Here is a 22,829-nt window from a genome sequence, read left to right as displayed (position 1 = left end):
GTGCTGGCAGGTGGACTTTTACAACTCCTGAGTAAAAGGGAGAGATAAATCTGTTAAGAAATTTTGCTGCTGCATTGAGTTACGTTAAAAAATTGTCTTTTCTCTCTGGTTCTGACACAATAAGAGGCCAGCAAGGTTGGCGTCCTATATGAGTGTGATCCTTACCAGCTGTAGTTGGAACAAATACAGCAAGAATTTCTAGGGGAAAAAAATCCTACTAAATTTTTATATATTGTGTCGTAGAGAACTGTGCTGTGGTCCAGGAAGCTTGTCTTTATGAACTCTGACAAAACTAGGTATGAAGGCCCTTCTTGAAACCTCGTCAGATCCGTTGTGAATGAGTGTTAAATTGTGTCTTATACAGAAATATTGTGGTACATGACATGTTGTTTAAAAAAAAAAAAAAGGAAAATAGCTCCTTAGTGAAATGGTGATCACTTTATAACTTTTAGTTTTATACAGTGTTTATGCGTGTGTAACACATTTGACCTTTTAAAATGTAAGCCAGTAGAATTTATGGAAAGATTCAGGCTTTTCAAAGCTAAAAAGGTAGATATTTTAAGAAACCCATCGTCTGGGGTATTTTAAGCAAAAGAAGCCATTAGCCTTATACATGTAGCTATATGTGTAAAATGTTTTCTGACTTTAAATTAGAATATGCTTAAATTTTATTTCTGTTTTGCTTTATATTTGACTAATTGCCTTTCTTAATTTCTAAGGCATCTATTAAGTTGAATTTTTCAAAATTACTTCTTCTTAGAAAGCTGATAAATATTATTTGTCAAATCAAAGCTGAATTTAAAAGTAAATGTTTCAACTTTAATAAGCTCTTAGTGGAACTGCAGTGACAGATGATTGATACTTTGTCCCTAAAATCTTCTGAAGTACTCAGTGTTTGCTTACTTATTCTGTGTAGTCCTGGCAAACTCTTTTCTCTTTGCAGAATGGGACAGCAGAAGAAGTGACTTCAGAAGAGGAGGAAGAGGAAGAGATGGCTGAAGTAGGTATTTTATATAAGAATAACATTTCATAACTATCTTCACTTTTGAACATTTTATTAATTTTCTAATCTCCTTTATAAATCATTGTTAATGTGGAATAATGAGAAGCACATTGAATTTGTAATTTAATACAATTTCTAAAATCTGGCTTTACCTCTAATTCATGGTATACTTTTTAGCAAATTTCTTATCTGATGTCCTTGGATTTTATTTCATGGAAAATAAGAGCTCTTAACATTTAGCACTAAAATTATATTTACATTTAATAGTAATCAGTATTTAATCTGATTTGGTTTAAGAATAGGAACTACGAAGTTTCAGAATTTTTGTGTTTGAATAAAAGGAGAATTTGACCACATTTCAGCTACTATTCACTAGAAGTAATGAAAACTATCTCATGTTGAAAAATCATCTAAGAATATCAAAGAGGAAATTCCAAAGACACTGAGCTTAAGTCAGTTTAGTTGCCAGCCATTGATAAAATTTTAGACGTTTTCAGGCTCTGAGTCTTTGCATTTAAATTCAAACTTCATAATGAAGAATCTGTGTCTCTACATTGACCTGATACAAGGGATTTGAGTTCCACAGTCTTGGTTTTAAAACATTTTTCTGTTTGGATCTTAGAATTAATTTAGGTTATTACCTTAAATCTAAAATACACTTCTTAGAATGCCTTAGAACTAAAGTAGTTGTTGGTTTGTTTTGTGAGTCTGGAAGCAAAATAGTTCTTAACATTGTCCAGTTAGAATGATTTTTGGGCGGATAGATTTTTTTTTTTAATGTTTTCATGCAGTTTAACTTAGGAATAAACTGCAAGAAAACATTAAACTGGGACTTCCCTGGTGGTACAGTGGTTAGGAGTCTGCCCTCCATTGCAGGGGGACGTGGGTTCGAGCCCTGGTCTGGGAAGGTCTCACATGCCGCAGGGCAACTAAGCCCGTGCTCCACACATATTGAACCTGCGCTCTAGAGCCCGTGAGCCACAACTGCTGAGCCCACGTGCCACAACTACTGAAGCCCGCACACCTAGAACCTGTGCTTCGCAACAAGAGAAGCCACAACATCAACGTAGAGTAGCCCCACTTGCCTCAACTAGAGAAAGCCCGTGCACAGCAACAAAGACCCAACACAGCCAAAAATAAATAAAAAATAAAATAAGTAAAAAAAAAAAATTAAACCTTTACCATGGGCCCAATGTACAATAAAGTAGACATTGTACGCAAAGAGTTTATGTACCTTTCTTTTTTCCCCTCACAAGATAATATGAAGAAAGGACAGCAGCATTTAGGGAAATCTAGAAAGGTAGGATGGACTTTGGAGATGTCAAATTAGGGTAGGTGAAAAGATATCCTAGGCAACTAAAATAATGTGGTAAAAAGGCCCAGAACAACCCTGGGCATGGTGTGTTTGGGTGCATTGGAGGCTGTCCTTTTGGGAGAAGGACATTGCTGTATTGGAGTCTTGGAAAGCAAGTTTGGCTAGAAAAGGCAGATGGCTAAGTCTTGAATTAGAGACAAATACGTTTATATTTGGTATGATTGTTGGTAAGGCCTTAAGCAGAGAATAGTGTACAGTGAATATTGTTTTGTAAAGATGATAATGATGATTTCTGTTCTGTGTTGATTAATACTCAAGTGGAGAAATTTTGTGGATTAGAACATGACTGAGGTTGAAGTTGGAGGAGGAGGAGGAGGTACAGGCCAAGGGTATTTGTGAGAACTCTGAAGAAAACAAGTGTAGGACGGAAAATTGTAGCTGAAAGGTGCAAACCAGGGGAAGGGAGCTCCATGAAGCATGCAGTCATAGACACGGTATAAATAAGAAAGGAATGTAATAGGAGTTGAAGAGATGGCAGTCCAAGAAAAAGACCATTGAGTCTGGACAAAAGTGGTCTAAATTATTAACCTGGTCTAGAAATCACAGTGAATTAGTCTGCTTGATAAAGTGGAGATAAAGTATAAACTACTTCTTTAGAGATTTTGATGATTGAGGTAAAGTTAGAAGAAAGGTAATAGAAAAAGGTTAGGATTTATTATACAAATCTATGCAGAATTTTAAAATTTGTAAGAGCTGATGCTAAGGGAAGGGAGGGAGAAGAATGATGTAATGATTAAAGATGTTGGCTTAGCGATGTTCAAATTCTTTTTCTAACTTTTTTCCTAATTATAAAAATCAATAGGTGCTCACTACAGAAAACTTGGAAAAGGAAAAGCACTAAATGTCTCTATTGATAATTATTAGTATTTCAGTATGTGTCCTTCTATTTTTTTCTGTGCTTATTTTGGCATAACTAAGATTCTATATATTCATTTTTGTATTCTGTGTTTTTCATTTCATTATTGATACAGAAGAAACCATTATGCTGTGTTGGCATTTTAATGGTCTTCCGGTATTCCATTGAATTAAGTTAACTGTTCTGATATTTTGCACATGAAGATTTTGTTTTTGTGGTTATAAAGTTGAAATAGGCATCTTTATGCCTAAATCTGTGTTCACATTTTAGACTAATTTCTAAAGTGAATCTAATAGATTTCTTGAAGTCGAGTTATGGTTCTTGGTACCTCATGCTAAACTGTTGCAAAAGTTCCCCTTAATAGGAGATATAAAGCAATTTAAGATGGCTCATTTGGTAGTAGTTATGGCTTTGTAAAACTATTAAATATGCTTTACTCAGATTCTAGCTTTAAAGTATAGTATATAAAAGGAGAGAACCTTTTGAATGGAATGTGAAGGCTTTTTTAGGATACATATATTCTCTCTTTGTTCTCTGAGTCAGGAATAATTTAGCTTTTGACATGAGCTTGAATAAGCTAAATTTTTAAATTTTTTATAGGATATAGAAGACTTAGATCACTATGAAATGAAGGAAGAAGAGCCTATTAGTGGGAAAAAGTCAGAGGATGAAGGAATTGAAAAAGAAAATTTGGCAATATTAGAGAAAATTAGGAAGACTCAAAGGCAAGACCATCTAAATGTAAGTATGTGTAAATGTATAGAACCTGGACTTTTGTGGTTAAGTAATTACGGTTGACCCTTGAACAGTGCTGGGGTTAGGGGTGCTGACCTTTCACCGAAATCCACGTATAGCTTTACAGCCAGCCTTCCATATCCACGGTTCCACATCCGAGGATTCAACTAACTGCAGATCGTGTAGTACGTATTGAGAAAATCTGCATATAAGTGGATCCACGCAGTTCAAACCTGTGTTGTTCAAGAGTCAGCTGTATAGGAATAATATAAATACAGGGCAATTCAATAAGATACCAATCAAAGCCACCCCCCTCCATCCCTGCCTTGGTTGTAGATTCAGCCATATGTTTTGTTGCCCTAGTTTCCCACCCCCCCCCACAACATTTCTCATCTATTGATAGCCACTTTCTACCCCGTTCATCTGAAATCATTCACTTTCCAACTTGTTTATCCTGTTTTCTCTCCTTACCCTTCTCCTGTGGGATGTGCAAATTTAAATTCAGTCTCTCGTACAAAGTATAATTCAAATTCTTTCTTCTTCATGAAGCTGCCATCTGGTTTATCCTGCCCTGACTGAACCAAAAGTAATTTTTTCTTTTGACTTAACATCTTTTATGTGAAGCAGCATGGTGACAAACACAGCTGTGTGGCTTCATTTTTCTCAATTCTATAATGTGGACATTATGTACCATTTAGATGATTCCTGTAAATAATAAATGAGAACGACGTATATAAAATGCCCAGAGTAGGGAAATATCAAACAAAAGTCCAACTAGCCATCTCAACACTTATTATTTACTTACTGCCTTTGTTTTAGAGCTATTTATCAAACCCATGAAATCTGAGAACCAGTTCTTTTGTCCTGAGCATAGGTTCTCAAACACAGGGAATGAATTGTTATGCAAGGAGATGACAAGTGTTGTAAACAGGTAGATTACTCTCACTTCTTCAGTCCTATTTACTGTATTAATGTAATTGGCAAATCTTTAGAGAGCAAAGAAATTCAGCCAAGTCCTTATCTTGATTATTTTTTAAAAAAAAAGCTTGTAGTATCTAAGTTAAAGATATTTACGATACTTTCTGTATCTTGTGATTGCTTCCAGTTTGTGTGTTATAGTCAAAACAACTACAAATTATTGAACACTATCACATGACAAACTAAGCAAAGTCTTTTAACGTTTATATGCCTTCCCATTTGATTTCATAACCACTGTAGGAAATATTCTTCCTATTCTATAGTTGTGAAACTGGGGTTTTAACCTATCAAGTAACGTAGCCAAAGGCACACAGCCAGGAAGTAATATCTTTTGTAAACCTGATTTTCTACCCCACCTCAAAGTGTAGTGAAACTTTTGAAGGTGCAACATTTAAAATTTTACAAGGTCAGGTTTTTTTAATTCAGAAGTCATTCTAAATGTTTTTGTCTTATGATAAATAGTTCCATTCATATTCAGTCTTAGGATAAGATACTGGTGCATTTTCATCTTCAGAGAAGGTGGAACACTGAAAAGAACTGAAACCAGTTGCATATATGTGGACATGTTGTTTCTCAATTTCTTAATATGTAAACTAGATTGTTAGTATAAGATTCTTATAGTCTGATTAAGGGACCTGCTTTAGTTAATGTATCACATTGAGGGTCTTCTGGTATTTTCAAAAATGCATGGAGCTACTACACATCTATTAGAATGCCCAAAATCTGGAACACTGAAAACACGAAATGCTGGTGAGGATGTGGAGCGACAGGAAACTTTTCTAATTGCTGATGGGAACGCAAAATGGCACAGCCACTTTAGAAGACTGTCTGACAGTCTTCTTTCAAAACTAAACATACTCTTAACCATACAGTCCAGCAATTGAGCTCCTTGGTATTTGCCCAAATGAATTGAAAAGTTATGTCCACACAAAAACCTGCACATAGATGTTTATAGCAGCTTTGTTCATAATTGCCAAAACTTGGAAGCAGTAGGAAAATGGATAAATAAACTATAGTACATCCAGGCAGTGGAATATTAGTCCCTGCTTAAAAAAAAAATAATAATAATGAGCTGTCAAGGACAGGATATAGACATGGAGGAACCTTAAATCCATATTACTAGGTGAGAGAAGCCAATCTGAAAAGGCTGCAGACTGTGTTTTCAACTATATGACATTCTGAAAAAGGCAAAACTATGGAGACCGTAAAAAGATCCGTGGTTGCCCTGGGTTTCGGGGTGGGGGGTGGGATGAATAGGCGGAGCATGGAGGACTTTTAGGGCAATGAAAATACTTTGTATGTTATTATAATGGGCGGATACTTGTCATTATCCAAATCCATAGAATGTACAGCACCAAAAGGTAAAGGTACCTTAAGGTAAATTATGGACTTCAGGTGTAATGATGTGTCCAAATAGGTTGATCAGTTGTAAGAAATGTACCTCCGAAGGATGCTGATAATGAGGGAGACTATGCACTGTGAGGGGCAGCTATATGGGGAATCTCTGTACCTTCCTCTCAATTTTGCTGTGAACCTAAAACTGCCCACCCCAAATAAAATCGTAAAAAAGAAAAAAATTAATAAATTTTTTTTTTAATTGATGGAATTTGAAATAGACCCTTACTAGTTCTAGGCTATTGGAGTGGCCATGGTGATCTGAACATAGGTTAGCTGTTTATTTATTTTTTTTCAGATGACAAATAGTAAATGAATCAGACCTGCCCCAAATTTATATTCCTACTGAAACTTCATGATCATTGATTTAATTGAACTTAACTTTTTTGACTTCTTAAAATGTTGAGTGGTGATCCATTTTTACGATATCATTGTAAACGTTTATTTCAGGTTCAGATACCTTAAATCTTTAGTTATTTAAATCAGTAGATCCTGGTAAACAGCAAATTTTATGTTTCAGGGTGCAGTGTCTGGGTCTGTACAAGCTTCAGATAGACTTATGAAAGAGCTCAGGGACATATACAGATCACAGAGTTATAAAACAGGTAAGGACCTCTGGATCTCTGCTGTTGTCCTTATGCCCTTTTAAATTTTCAGATAGTAACTTCATTTCTTATAGTATAACTGGACAGAAACAGAAATGTTTATTAACTTTATTTTAGGAATGTGAAACACAAATTTAATCAAGTTACCAAAAGACAGGGGTAAAATAGGATGAGTTCACTTGTTTGGATTTTTAAAAATGTTTTTATGGACACATAATTTTTTATCTTCTTGCTGCTGGGGATTAACTCATGATTTTTGTCTTCTGGGAAAGGTACAAGAAATATATGCTTTGGAAAATAAATGAGTATATGTTTTATTGTATGAACAGAGAACTGTTGTCAAGTTGATTTTTATGTTCTTTTTTCCTTTTTTTGAAAACAACATAAGCAACTCTTATTGTAGTTAATGGTATTACTTTTAAAAATTTATAGTTTGACTTAAGAGTTCTTTCTTACCCAATAAGGCTTAAATATTATGGAATCTCTCTAATTGAAATAAAATTCCCTCAGATTATTGCAGAGAGTCTAACAGTATTGAATAAGAGAAAGAGCCAAACTTTAGTTTGTTTGAAAAGGTAGCATTATGATCCATTAAGAAGTTTTCAGAGTGATCAAGTCTAAATCATTAGAGCTTACTTAAAAACAAACAAGCAAAAAAATCCCCCTACTTTATAGAGTCCAAGATAAGTCAGATTTGTTTCTGAGGTTGTTAGAAGTTTTGGTGTCCTAACAGTTCCTCTTATAAGAAATCTAAAAGTTTGTGTGTAGAAAGATAATAAAGTTAAATATTTGAATACTGGTTTACCTTAAAACGTTCAGTCATCACTTGTTTGTTACTGCATTATTTGTAGTAGCAAAAAATTAAATTAATAACCAGCTATATGGTGGAATTAAGTTATGGCTTATCCATAAAATAAATTACTACAGTTATTAAAAAGATTGACAATAAATTTTTATATTCTAATGGAAAGATGTCCCAAAAAGTTGAAGAAAGATTATAAAACTGTATGTAGAGGGATTCCATTTTAATAGAACTGTTTGCATATATGCATAGGAGAAAAGTCTTAAGTACATATGATTTTGCATAAGCTTTTTTTTCCTCTTACAATTAATGGTAAACAGTTTTTCAAACCCAAAAATCCTCTTCATTGATGGCTTTAGTTGTCCATCTGTTAATGGTATAAGATACTCAGCTCCAGCACCAAACTATTTATAATACAGCTTAGTTGTTCCATGTTTTAATGGCAAAATTTGTAGCTTTTGTTGGCTATTTAGTGTATATATTTACACCAGAGCAATAGTTATAAGATCAAATGAAGAGTAACTAACATGCCCTATACCTTTACAGGGATTTATTCAGTGGAACTCATAAATGACAGTTTATATGACTGGCATGTTAAACTGCAGAAGTAAGTGCTTTTTTATGCTAACCCACTCTTTTTAATGGTAGACTATCACAGTGGAGATTTTTTTCCCCCTTAATTTGATACCTATTTACTGTGGCTTTTACTTACTGTTTCTGTAGAAATAGTTCTTAGGTTGTTAAAATGAGCTGATTCTTGGGCTTAATAAGTAAAGTGAGAAAGAAGGAGGAGAAAAAGAAGAGCCAGCTGTGGGAAAAAGTGTTTTATGGAGTTAATGAGACAATTAGGAACTATACAAACAAAAGTGTATAAATAACTTGATGAGATTGACTGTGCCAACCAGTTTATATTTGAAATAAGAAATTTGAGTAGGGCCTGAATATATAGAACAGTTGTAGACAAATTTAGATTTTTTTAGTGATTTCACTTTTTCTGGTCTTGTCCATGGTAAATTTCTCTCCTTGAACCCCTTGTCTAATAATACAGTTTGAGAGAAGCAGACTTTCTTGAGAAGATTGTGTACATATGACCCTTTCCTTTAGAATAACTGCTAACTTTGCATGCCCTTAGGAGAGTAGGTGTAGAATACTGTGATCTCTTTTTGGACATTTAATCCCAAGGCGTTGGAGGCTATAGTTAATTTGTTTTTCCAGGAACCGTAGAGCAGCTTTAGACCTTCTCTGTTTGGAATTTACCCTAGGGGCTCTGTTTTAGCTCTTGGAATGGTTTATTTTTGAGTTTAGTGAGAAAAAAAACCTGACTTTTTGTTTGAACTGTTTTTTGTTTTGTAATTCTTAGGGTTGATCCTGATAGTCCTTTGCACAGTGATCTTCAGATCTTAAAAGAAAAAGAAGGCATAGAATATATTTTGCTTAACTTCTCTTTTAAGGTAAGAAAATTGTAAGGGGACTCCATATGCTTCTAATGGCAACGTATATTTGTACAATTGCTTTGGAAAACCGTTTGGTATAACTTGGTAAAGTAGAAGATACTCATATCCTGTGGTCCAGGAATTCTCCTCCTAGACATATAACCTGCAAGAAATGAGTACTTAGATGCACCAGGAGACAAACACAAGAATGTTCAAAGCAGCATTGTTTATAATAGCCTCAAATAAAAATAACCCAAGTGTCTGTTCCAATAGAACGGAGCACTGTGGTATTCATAAAACGGAATAGAGCTATGTGCAACAAGATAGATGAATCTTAAACACAGTGGTGAGCAAAAGAAACCATATTCCCAAAACATGTTTTGTACAATTTCATTAGTACAGCTCAAAAACAGGTAAAACTGAATTATATTATTTAAGCATGCCTTCTCATCGGAGGCAGTATTCCCCCGAATGGGGTGAAAATTGGTCCTTGGAATGAAAAAGTCTTAAATATTACAATAGTCTGTAGCCCTTCAAAGGGCCACGATACATAAATAGATACACAGTATGTCTGTGGTATTAAAAGTTTTGTCGGGGAGCAGGATGGGGAGGAGTTAGGAAAAAATTATTCTAAAAAGGCTTCTTAGTGGAACAAAAATGAGAAATATTTATGGATTCATACTTGGGCAATAAAAGTATCAAGAGAAACGAAGATGTGATTACCATACAGTTTAGGATAGCAAGTACATCTAGCTAAGCGGGGAGGGAGTCGTGAGCTGAAAGGGACACCTGGGGGCTTCTTGTTTATTGACTGTAGTCTGTTTCTTGACCAGGGTGGTAGTTGCATGGATACTATTTCATGCTAGTTTGTAATGGTGTACCTTTATATTTTATGCACTTTTCTAAATTTATGTGTTATATTTGTTTTTAAAAGATGCTAAAAAATAAAGGTTAAAGCAATGGAATCTAGGTAAAATGTAGTGGTTTTAAATTTTTGTTTAAAAAAACTAGGAAGTGTTTCTAAGGGGTTATATTTTAATTATTTGGAGCTTCTTTTTGACCTGTTCTTTGAAATGGAGAAAAAATTGTGTAGCAGTTGTCTTGCAGATAAACTCCCCCCCCCCCCCCATTTCAGTTAGGTGGACTTCAATGCACTAGGTGCTATAGAAGGCTTGAGGACATGGGGCATCTAAATAATCCCTGTTCTTCAAGAGCCTGTAGTCTTTCTGGGGAGAAATCTGTGAGGAAAACTATAGGGCTTTGGAGATCATGATGAAGAGTCTGGGAGCTTACCTTAATGCAGTAAAAAGCCAACAGAGGTTTTTAGGCAGGGGCATGATTGATCTGTTAGGCTTTTTATTTTATTTTTAAAAAAGAATTAGTATGCCTTCAGCATCAGAGTAGATAGGATAGAGTAGATTTCTGGGAGACTAGTTGGGGACTTTGATTTTAATCTGGGCAAAGAGCAATGAAGGTTGGTAGTGGTAGGAATAGGTGAGAATAGATGGATATGAGATGTTTTGAAGGAAGAAAACAAAAGACATGAAAGGATACTTTTATACTTGCAAAAAGGGTAGTTTTTCTGAAAGCTGCTTACTTAGCTTTTGTGTGTGTATATTCTTGTTTGGGCTTATATCCTCATTTATGATTGAACTTTCTTCAAATAGGCCAAATGTCAAATGTCATTGTTTTCCCACAGCTTTGTTATTGTAGAAATTATTGTGGCTATCAACTGGGTTGTCTTCCTAGAGAGTGAATCTGGTATATATTTACTGACATTGCTAGTGACTGTATTTTTACTGATGCATATGGTGAAAAAAAACCCTAGGAATGTATCTTTTTAAAAAATACATGCAAAATATTTTTAACCTGAAATCTAAGCAATCATATTAAATCATATTCCCATAGGCCCAACACCAAGCTTATCAATATCTTTGAAGACTGATGTGGGCCCCTCCCCTCTTACTTCGTCTTTCAGAGATATCTTCTAAGGGAATCTGAAATCTTGACCAGGAAACTGAAGGTCTTGTGACTGCAGATAGCATTTTCATTATATTTTCCTGCTATAGGTAGAACTTCAGGGAGGGGATGATCTGGGAGGTAAATGGCTGAAATTCTGTTGGATTTGTTTCTGAACCATGGTTCCTGATACCAGAAAGAAGGGCCTTTGCTAGGGTTGAAGTATTTCTTGAGAGGCCTGGGAAGAATGTGATTGCCTTGAGCTAACTGACCTTACTAAGAGGATCTTAAACTCAATTGCCAAGTTACTAGTATCGGGATTCATAGACTTTGGAGGATTAGCAAGTATGACTCAGAAAGAAGGAGTCACAGAAGGAGCATGAACAGTATTTAGGGCCTTGGATGGCCATGGTGACAACTTGAGGGTCATGAAGAGTAAGAAAATGAAACTTGAGATGTAACATGACACAAGGATGGGGAAGGGGTAGGAGGGAATGGGACCTGTTAGATGTGTCAGCAACTTGGTAAGGAAGTGGTGGTCTGGCTTTTCAGGCCACATCTGATCTACTGAGTTGAATTTTGAGGTAGTACTTTAAGAAGGGTTTATTTAGACAAATCTGGGTTTATTTAGAGAATAGTAGCAAGGATTAGAAAGATTCCATACCATGTCCTAAGATAGCAGGTGAAATTATAGATTTGGAGAGGAGAACATGGGGGTTCCTGATATCTTGTCTTCAACTATTTGAAGGGCTGTATGTGTATAAATATTAGTTTGATTAGTTTTTGATGAACACAAGGCATGACAATAGAATTAGTAAGTCAAACTGTAAAGAGACAATTTTCAATTCAATATAAGGAGGTGATGTATAACTATTTAGAGCCATCTGATGATGGCTCTAGTCTTTTAAAAATAGAATGTGCCTCATGGCTGAGAATAGCTTGGAAGCCCAAGATGTTGATTTGGAAATCGGATAACTTTATGATATCCTTGTAAAACCTGAGGTTCTTAGTTTCTGAGTTAGTATACCACAATAGCTCGCATATCTTTTTTTTTTTTTTTTTTTGGCCACACTGCACGGCTTGTGGGATCTTAGTTCCTTGCAGGATCTTAGTTCCCTAACCAGGGACTGAACCCGGACCCTTGGCAGTGAAAGCGTAGAGTCCTAACCACTGGACCACCAGGGAATTCCCTCTTGCATATCTATTTAAACAGAAACCTTCCTCCACCCCACCCACCAATGCCTGTAAACAACACCCCCACAACCCCACGCCTTTTTATTTCTGTAAAATCTTGATTACTGAGTTCCAAAGTTTATGGAATAGAATCCTTGTGTTTTGATGTAGAATAGTTAATCTGAAGGATTACTTAAAATGAAGGGAGTTCTCACTGTCACATAATCAATTAAAAGAGGTTTTGGGGCTTCCCTGGTGGCACAGTGGTTAAGAATCCACCTGCCAATGCTGGGGACACGGGTTCGAGCCCTGGTCTGGGAAGATCCCACATGCCGTGGAGCAACAAAGCCTGTGCGCCCAAACTACTGAGCCTGTGCTCTAGAGCCCGTGAGCCACAACGACTGAAGCCTGCGTGCCTAGAGCCCGTGCTACGCAACAAGAGAAGCCAATGCAATGAGAAGCCCGTGCAATGCAACCAAGAGTAGCCCCCCCTCGCTGCAACTAGGGAAAGCCCGCATGCAGCAATGAAGACCCAATGTAGCCAAAAATAAATAAAATAAATAAATTTATATATATAAAAACAAGGTGTGGTAGTCACTCATTTGGGATCACATATTTAAAGATCTGAAATATAGGAAATTAAATGAAGTTGTACTTTACCAAGCTTTGCATCTATGCCTTTCTTTATCTGTTAAGTTGTAGATGAAAGGTAAGCTACTTATTTGGAAGTAGATTGTAATAACTGTCATTAAGCTGGTTTCTTTTGTGGGTAGATTTCTTTTTCTGCCTTGCAGTAGATAGCTAAGATTATCTGTTTTAGCCGTCAGAAGTGTGCTTTTTTATCTCCCTCTCCTATTAGGATTGAATTTACATAGTTTACATGTTCCTCAGAATCTTACTTGAGGATGGGTAGTAAGGTACTGGAATTATGCTGGTTATTTTTCCAGTTAAAACTGTAGTTTTGTGTTCCTTAGAAATAACTGGATGAAACAAATGTTTGTTTACCTCTTTTACTTGCAAATTGATTTTTTAAGAGGTGTTAGTTTCTTAATTCTCATTTATTTGAACACAGAAATCAGAAGTAATTTCTCTTAGACTTCCTGACATATCTTAATGGAGGCAGTATGCTGTTTACTCTGCTCCTCTGTTGTAGGAAAGTGAGGGGTAGCCTTCTTGGCCTCCTGGCCACTAGAGACTGACCTCTAACACTCTTGGCCACTTCAGCTACCATCTTTACTTCAGTTCATTGAGAGAAAAAGTTTTATTCTTTTGGAAACCTCAGTTTCCAGGACTGAAAATTTAAAACAGAGAATTGTGCAGCCAGAGAGTTAGCTGAGGTTCTATTCTCTCATCTTGCCATTATATATCTTTATCAGGTCTGATGATCGTTGTCAGATTAATTGGAGCAATTATCTATTTGCATTTAATATTGGTATTGCTATTCGGGTTTAAATCTGTCTCATTTACTTGTCCTTGCTCCATGCTTTTTTCCCCCACATTCTTTTGGATTTTTTTTGGTTTTTTTTTATTATTACTCCAGTTTCCCACCTCTGTTAGCTTGGTGCTTATCATTCTTTACTCTGATTTACTACCTTACAATTATAATACATATCCTTAGCTTGTCAAAGTATAAGATAAATTTGTTAATTTGTGTTTTTCCTTTTCCTTGTCAAGGCAAAGACCTTAGAACATGTACACCCTGCCAAATACGTGCTGTTGTTGTCATGCATTTAGTTCTATATTTATCTAAAACCTTATACATTATTGTTACATAATTCTTCAGTATTCATTTGGATCTTTGTACATATTAGCTCTTTTCATGGTCTTTATTCTCCAGGTTTCCATCTAGGATCTTCTTTCTCTTGCGTGAAGAATATCCTTTTTTGTTTCCTTCAGTGTGGGTCTGCTTATAGGAAAATATCTTTATTTGGACTTCACTTTTGGAAAGTATTTTTTTTATATATATAATTTTCAGTGCCCTAAATTTTCTTCTTTTAAGAGGTGAATTTTATTTATTTATGTGTTTATTTTTGGCTGTGTTGGGTCTTCGTTTCTGTGCGAGGGCTTTCTCTACTTGCGGCAAGTGGGGGCCACTCTTCATCGCGGTGCGCGGGCCTCTCACTCTCGCGGCCTCTCTTGTTGCGGAGCACAAGCTCCAGATGCGCAGGCTCAGTAGTTGTGGCTCACGGGCCCAGTTGCTCTGCGGCATGTGGGATCTTCCCAGAACAGGGCTCGAACCCCTGTCCCCTGCATTGTCGGGCAGACTCCCAACTACTGTGCTACCAGGGAAGCCCCTGGAAAGTATTTTTATTGTGTATAGATTTTTAGGTTGGAGATTCCTTTCTTTCAGCACCTCAAAGATATCATTCCCTTATTATAGCTTCCATTGTTTCTCTTGAAGTATTTATAGTGCGTAAATCTCATGAAGTCTTTAATCAGTTCTGGAAAATTTTCAGACATTATCAGGCATTATCTCTTCAAATATTGCATCTGTCCCATTCTAGGACTCTACATATATGATTAGCCTTTTCAATACATTTCCCTATGTCTTGTTTATTATCTGCATTTTCCACATTTTTCTCTCACTTGGCTTCATTTGGGATGTTTTCTGACCTATTTTTCTAGCATACTGAATTTCTCTTCCAAGTCTCCATGGTAGTAAACTCATCCATTAAGTTATTAATTTCAGTAACTGTATTTCTAAGCTTCAGAATTCCTATATAGTTCATTTTTATAATTTTAATTTTCTGCCAGGGTTTTCAATCTTGCCTTTTCTTACACATACTCAGCATAGTTATTTTAAAATCTGTGTCTGATAACTCTCTTATTTTGACCCCTTGTAGTTTTGTCTGTAGTTTGCTTCTTGTTTTCTGATCATGTTGTCTTTAAGTCTTTTTTTTGTTTTAAACATCTTTATTGAAGTATAGTTGCTTTACAATGTTGTGTTAGTTTCTGCTGTATAACAAAGTGAATCACTTATATGTATACATATATCCCCATATCCCCTCCCTCTGTGTCTCCCTCCCACCCTCCCTATCCCACCCCTCTAGATGGTCACAAAGCACCTAGCTGATCTCCCTGTGCTACGCAGCTGCTTCCCACTAGCTAGCTATTTTACATTTGGTAGTGTATATATGTCAGTGCTACTCTCTCACTTCGTGCCAGCTTACCCTTCCCCGTCCCCGTGTCCTCAAGTCCATTCTCTACGCCTGCGTCTTTATTCCTGTCCTGCCCCTAGGTTCTTCAGAACCTTTTTTTTTTTTTTTTTAGATTCTGTATATATGTGTTAGCATATGGTATTTGTTTTTCTCTTTTTGACTTACTTCACTCTGTATGACAGACTCTAAGTCCATCCACTTCACTACAAATAACTCAATTTCGTTTCTCTTTATGGCTGAGTGATATTCCATTACATGTATGTGCTGCATCTTTATCCATTTATCTGTCGATGGACACTTAGGTTGCTTCCATGTCCTGGCTATTGTAAATAGTGCTACAGTGAACATTGTGGTACATGACTCTTTTTGTTTTTTTAATAAATTTATTTATTTATTTATGGTTGTGTTGGGTCTTCATTGCTGTGTGTGGGCTTTCTCTGGTTGCTGCAAGCGGGGGCTACTCGTCATTGCGGTATGTGGGCTTCTCATTGTGATGGCTTCTCTTGTGGAGCACGGACTCTAGGCACGCGGGCTTAGTAGTTGTGGCTCATGGGCTCTAGAGCGCAGGCTCAGTAGTTGGGCCACACAGGCTTAGTTGCTCCGTGGCATGTGGGATCTTCCCAGACCAGGGCTTGAACCCGTGTCCACTGCATTGGCAGGCAGCTTCTTAACCATTACGCTATCAGAGAAGCCCAACATGACTCTTTTTGAATTACGGTTTTCTCAGGGTATATGCCCAGTAGTGGGATTGCTGGGTCGTATGGTAGTTCTAGTTTTAGTTTTTTAAGGAACCTCCATACTGTTCTCCATAGTGGCTGTATCAATTTACATACCCACCAACAGTGGAACAGGGTTCCCTTTTCTCCACACCCTCTCCAGCATTTATTGTTTGTAGATTTTTTGATGATAGCCATTCTGACCAGTGTGAGATGATACCTCATTGTAGTTCTGATTTTTATTTCGCTAATGATTAGTGATGTTGAGCATTGTTTCATGTGTTTGTTGGCAATCTGTATATCTTCTTTGGAGAAATGTTTATTTAGGTCTTCTGCCCATTTTTGGATTGGGTTGTTCGTTTTTTTGTTACTGAGCTGCATGAGCTGCTTGTATATTTTGGAGATTAATCGTTTCTCTGTTGCTTCATTTACAAATATCTTCTCCCATCCTGAGGGTTGTCTTTTTGTCTTGTTTATGGTTTCCTTTGCTGTGTGAAAGCTTTTAAGTTTCATTAGGTCCCATTTGTTTATTTTTGTTTTTATTTCCATTTCTCTAGGAGGTGGGTCAAAAAGGATCTTGCTGTGATGTATATCATCGAGTGTTTTGCCTGTGTCTTCCTCTAAGAGTTTTATAGTGTCTGGCCTTACATTCAGGTCTTTAATCCATTTTGAGTTTATTTTTGTGTATGGTGTTAGGGAGTGTTCTAATTTCATTCTTTTACATGTAGCTGTCCAGTTTTCCCAGCACCACTTATTGAAGAGGCTGTCTTTTCTTTACTGTATATTCTTGCCTCCTTTATCAAAGATAAGGTGACCATATGTGTGTGGGTTTGTCTCTGGGCTTTCTATCTTGTTCCATTGATCTGTCTTTCTGTATTTGTGCCAGTACCATACTGTCTTGATTACTGTAGCTTAGTAGTATAGTCTGAAGTCAGGGAGCCTGATTCCTCCTGCTCTGTTTTTCGTTCTCAAGATTGCTTTGGCTATTCGGGGTCTTTTGTGTTTCCATACAAATTGTGAAATTTTTTGTTCTAGTTCTGTGAAAAATGCCAGTGGTAGTTTGATAGGGATTGCATTGAATCTGTAGATTGCTTTGGGTAGTATAGTCATTTTCATAATGTTGATTCTTCCAATCCAAGAACATGGTATATCTCTCCATCTGTTTATATTGTCTTTAATTTCTTTCATCAGTGTCTTCATTCCTTGCATACAGGTCTTTTGTCTCCTTATGTAGTTTTATCCCTAGGTATTTTATTTTTTTTGTTGCAGTGGTAAATGCGAGTGTTTCCTTAATTTCTCTTTCAGATTTTTCATTGTCATTGTATAGAAATGCAAGAGATCTCTGCATTAATTTTGTATCCTGCTACTTTTACAAATTCATTGATTAGCTCTAGTAGTTTTCTGGTAGCATCTTTAGGATTCTCTATGTATAGTATCATGTCATCTGCACAGTATCATGTCATCTGCAAATAGTGACAGTTGTACTTCTTTTCTGATTTGGATTCCTTTCATTTCTTTTTCTCTCTGATTTCTGTGGCTAAAACTTCCAAAAGTATGTTGAATAATAGTGTTGAGAGTGGGCAACCTTGTCTTGCTCTTAATCTTAGAGGAAATGGTTTCAGTTTTTCACCATTGAGAACGATGTTGGCTGTGGGTTTGTCATATATGGCCTTTATTATGTTGAGGCAGGTTCCCTCTGAGCCTGCTTTCTGGAGAGTTTTTATCATAAGTGGGTGTTGAATTTTGTCGAAAGCTTTTTCTACATCTATTGAGATGATCATATGGTTTTTATTCTTCAATTTGTTAATATGGTGTATCACATTGATTGATTTGGGTATACTGAAGAATCCTTGCATTCCTGGGATAAACCACACTTTATCCTGGCGTATGATCCTTCTAATGTGCTGTTGGAGTCTGTTTGCTAGTATTTTAAAGAAGATGTTGGGGATAGGAGTTTATTAATTAATTAATTTATTTTTGTTGTGTTGGGTCTTCGTTTCTGTGCGAGGGCTTTCTCTAGTTGTGGCAAGTGGGGGCCTCTCTTCATCGCTGTGCGTGGGCCTCTCACTGTCGCGGCCTCTCTTGTTGCGGAGCACAGGCTCCAGACACGCAGGCTCAGTAGTTGTGGCTCTCGAGCCTAGTTGCTCAGCGGCATGTGGGATCTTCCCAGACCAGGGCTCGAACCCGTGTCCCCTGCATTAGCAGCCAGATTCTCAACCACTGCGCCACCAGGGAAGCCCTGTTTGCTAGTATTTTGTTGAGGGTTTTTGTATCTGTGTTCATCAGGATATTGGCCTGTAGCTTTCTTTTTTGGGACATCTTTGTCTGGTTCTGGTATCAGGGTGATGGTGGCCTCATAGAATGAGTTTGGAAGTGTTCCTCCCTCTGCTGTATTTTTTATTTATTTTTATTTTTTGCGGTACGTGGGCCTCTCACTGTTGTGGCCTCTCCTGTTGCTGAGCACAGGCTCCGGATGCGCAGGCTCACCGGCCATGGCTCACGGGCCTAGCCCCTCCGCGGCATGTGGGATCTTCCTGGACCGGGGCACGAACCCGTGTCCCCTGCATCGGCAGGCGGACTCTCAACCACTGCACCACCAGGGAAGCCCCCTCTGCTGTATTTTTGAAGAGCTTGAGAAGGCTAGGTGTTAGCTCTTCTCTAAATGTTTGATAGACTTCACCTGTGAAGCCATTGGGTCCTGGGCTATTGTTTGTTGGAAGATTTTTAATCACAGTTTCAATTTCAGTGCTCATGATTGGTCTATTTATATTTTCTATTTCTTCCTGGTTCAGTCTCAGAAAGATTTGGTTTTCTAAGAATTTGTCCGTTTCTTCCAGGTTGTCCATTTTATTGGCGTATAGTTGCTTGTAGTAATCCCTCATGATCCTTTGTATTTCTGCAGTGTAAGTTGTTACTTCTCGTTTTTCATTTCTAATTCTGCTGATTTGAGTCTTCTCCCTTTCTTTCTTGATGAGTCTGGCTAATGGTTTATCAATTTTGTTTATCTTCTCAAAGAACCAGCTTTTAGTTTTATTGATCTTTGCTCTTGTTTCCTTTATTTCTGATCTACATGATTTCTTTCTGCTAACTTTGTGTCTTTCTCTAATTGCTTTTTTTTTTTTTTTTTTTTTTGTAAAAGGTGAAAGATTTATTCTATCTGAAGAGAAACCAGAGTATTCTAATTGCTTTAGTGTAAGGTTAGGTTGTTTATTTGAGATGTTTCTTGAGGTAGGATTGTATTGCTATAAACTTCCCTCTTAGAACTGCTTTTGCTGTATCCCATAGATTTTCAGTCATCGTGTTTTCATTGTCATTTGTCTCTAGGTATTTTTTGGTTTCCTCTTTGATTTCTTTAGTGATCTCTTGGTTGTTTAGTAACGTATTATTTAGCCTCCATGTGTTTGTGTTTTTTACAGTTGTTTTTCCTGTAATTGATATCTCATTCCATAGTGTTGTGGTTGCAAAAGATACTTGATATGATTTCAGTTTTCTGAAATGTACCAAGGCTTGATTTGTGACCCAAGATATTATCTCTTGTGGAGAATGTTCCATGAGCACTTGAGAAGAAAGTGTAGTCTGTTGTTTTTGGATAGAATGTCCTATAAATATCAATTAAGTCCAGCTTGTTTAATGTGTCATTTTAAGCTTGTGTTTCCTTATTTATTTTCATTTTGGATGATCTGTTCACTGGTGAAAGTGGGGTGTTAAAGTTCCCTACTATTACTGTGTTACTTCAGTTTTCCCTTTCATGGCTGTTAGTATTTGCCTTATGTGTTGAGGTGCTCCTGTTTTGGGTGCATAAATACTTACAATTGTTATATCTTCTTCCTGGATCGATCCCTTGATCATTATGTAGTATCCTTCTCTGTCTCTTGTAATAGTCTTTATTTTAAAGTCTATTTTGTCTGATATGAGAATTGCTACTCCAGCTTTCTTTTGATTTCTATTTGCATGGAATATCTTTGTCCATCCCCTCACTTTCAATCTGTTCGTGTCCCTAGGTCTGAAGTGGGTCTCTTGTAGATAGCATATATATGGGTCTTATTTTTGTATCCATTCAGCCAGTCTATATCTTTTGGTTGGAGCATTTAATCCATTGACATTTAAGGTAATTATTGATATGTATGTTCCTGTTACCATTTTCTTAATTGTTTTGGGTTTGTTTATGTAGGGCTTTTCCTTCTCTTGTGTTTCCTGCCTAGAGAAGTTCCTTTAGCATTTGTTGTAAAGCTGGTTTGGTGGTGCTGAATTCTATTAGCTTTTGGTTGTCTGTAAAGGTTTTAGTTTCTCCACTGAATCTGAATGAGATCCTTGCTGGGTAGAGATCCTTGCTGGGTAGAGTAATCTTGTTTGTAGATTTTTCCCTTTCATCACTTTAAATATGTCCTGCTACTCCTTTCTGGCTTGCAGAGTTTCTGCTGAAAGATCAGTGGTTAACCTTATGGGGATTCCCTTGTATGTTATTTGTTGCTTTTCCCTTGCTGCTTTTAATATTTTTTCTTTGTATTTAATTTTTGTTAGTTTGATTAATATGTGTCTTTGCGTGTTTCTCCTTGGATATATCCTGTATGGGACTCTGCGCTTCCTGGACTTGATTGACTATTTCCTTTCCCATGTTGGGGAAGTTTTCAACTATAATCTCTTCACATATTTTCTCAGTCCCTTTCTTTTTCTCTTCTTCTTCTGGGACCCCTATAATTCGAATGTTAGTATGTTAAATGTTGTCCCAGAGGTCTCTGAGACTGTCCTCAATTCTTTTCATTCTTTTTTTTTTATTCTCCTCTGCAGTAGTTATTTCCACTGTTTTATCTTCCATGTCACTTATCCATTTTTCTGTCTTCCTGTGTTTTCCTCTAAGAGGTTTACAGTGTCCGGTCTTACATTTAGGCCTCTAATCCATTCTGAGTTTATTTTTGTATATGATGTTAGGGAGTGTTCTAATTTCATTCTTTTACATGTAGCTGTCCAGTTTTCCCAGCACCACGTATTGAAGAGACTGTCTTTTCTCCATTGTGTATCCTTGCCTCCTTTGTCATAGATTAGTTGACCATAGGTGCGTGGGTTTATCTCTGGGCTTTCTATCTTGTTCCATTGATCTGTATTTCTGTTTTTGTGCCAGTACCATATTGTCTTGATTACTGTAGCTTTGTAGTATAGTCTGAAGTCAGGGAGTCTGATTCCTCCAGCTCCATTTTTTTCCTCAAGACTGCACTGGTTATTCAGGGTGTTTTGTGTCTCCATACAAATTTTAAGATTTTTTGTTCTAGTTCTTTAAAAAATGCCATTGGTAATTTGATAGGGATTGCATTGAATCTGTAGATTACTTTGGGTAGTATAGTCATTTTCACATTATTGTTTCTTCCAATCTAAGAACATGGTATATCTCTCCATCTGTTGGTATCGTCTTTAATTTCTTTCATCAGTGTCTTATAGTTTTCTGCATACAGGTCTTTTGTTTCTCTAGGTAGGTTTATTCCTAGGTATTTTATTCTTTTTATTGCAGTGGTAAATGGGAGTGTTTCCTTAATTTCTCTTTCAGATTTTTCATCATTAGTGTATAGGAATGCAAGAGATTTCTGTGCAATATTTTGTATCCTGCAACTTTACCAAATTCATTGATTAGCTCTAGTAGTTTTCTGGTGGCATCTCTAGGATTCTCTATGTATAGTGTCATGTCATCTGCACACAGTGACAGTTTTACTTCTTCTTATCCAATTTGTATTCCTTTTATTTCTTTTTCTTCTCTGTTTGCTGTGGCTAGGACTGCCAAAACCATGTTGAATAATAGTGGTGAGAGCGGACATGCTTATCTTGTTCCTGATCTTAGAGGAAATCCTTTCAGTTTTCCAGCATTGAGAATGATGTTTGCTGTGGGTTTGTTGTGTATGGCCTTTATTATGTTGAGGTAGGTTCCCTCTATGGCCACTTTCTGGAGAGTTTTTATCAGAAATGGTGTTGAATTTTGTCAAAAGCCTTTTCTGCATCTATTGAGATGATCATATGGTTTTTCTTCTTCAATTTGTTAATATGGTTTATCACATTGATTAATTTGCGTATTTTGAAGAATCCTTGCATTCCTGGGATAAATCCCACTTGATCGTGGTATGTGTTCCTTTTAATGTGTTGTTGAATTCTGTTTGCTAGTATTTTGTTGAGGATTTTTGCATCTATATTCATCAGTGATATTGGTCTGTAATATTCATTTTTTGTAGTATCTTTGTCTGGTTTTGGTGTCAGGGTGATGGTGGCCTCATAGAATGAGTTTGGGAGTATCCCTTCCCCTGCAATATTTTGGAAGAGTTTGAGAGGGATGGGTGTTAGCTCTTCTCTAAATGTTGGATAGACTTCACCTGTGAAGCCATCTGGTCCTGGACTTTTGTTTGTTGGAAGATTTTTAATCACAGTTTCAATTTCAGTGCTTGTGATTGGTCTGTTCATATTTGCTATTTCTTCGTGGTTCAGTCTTGGAAGGTTATACCTTTCTAAGAATTTGTCCATTTCTTCCAGGTTGTCCATTTTATTGGCATAGAGTTCCTTGTAGTAGTCTCTTAGGATGCTTTGTATTTCTGCGATGTCTTTTGTAACTTCTCGTTTTTCATTTCTAAGTTTATTGATTTGAGTCCTCTTCCTCTGTTTCTTGA

General features: G+C 36.7%; 1 protein-coding gene across 2 annotated transcripts in view; it reads left to right on the top strand.

Annotated features, from left to right (window-relative positions):
* UBE2Q2 (ubiquitin conjugating enzyme E2 Q2) overlaps nt 1-22,829 on the top strand; it is a 67,270-nt gene that overhangs the window by 21,918 nt on the left and 22,523 nt on the right. For both annotated transcript variants that reach the window (XM_065871077.1, XM_065871076.1), the window contains 5 exons: nt 944-1,000; nt 3,835-3,975; nt 6,863-6,947; nt 8,296-8,356; nt 9,110-9,200. In XM_065871077.1, the coding sequence (XP_065727149.1) occupies nt 944-1,000; nt 3,835-3,975; nt 6,863-6,947; nt 8,296-8,356; nt 9,110-9,200 (435 nt within the window). The remainder of the gene's footprint in view (nt 1-943; nt 1,001-3,834; nt 3,976-6,862; nt 6,948-8,295; nt 8,357-9,109; nt 9,201-22,829) is intronic.

Source organism: Phocoena phocoena, chromosome 2 (genome assembly GCF_963924675.1).
Source record: "Phocoena phocoena chromosome 2, mPhoPho1.1, whole genome shotgun sequence".
Lineage (NCBI taxonomy): Eukaryota > Metazoa > Chordata > Mammalia > Artiodactyla > Phocoenidae > Phocoena > Phocoena phocoena.
The sequence above is the reverse complement of the archived record's forward strand: the minus strand, read 5'-3'. Positions and strand labels throughout refer to the sequence as shown.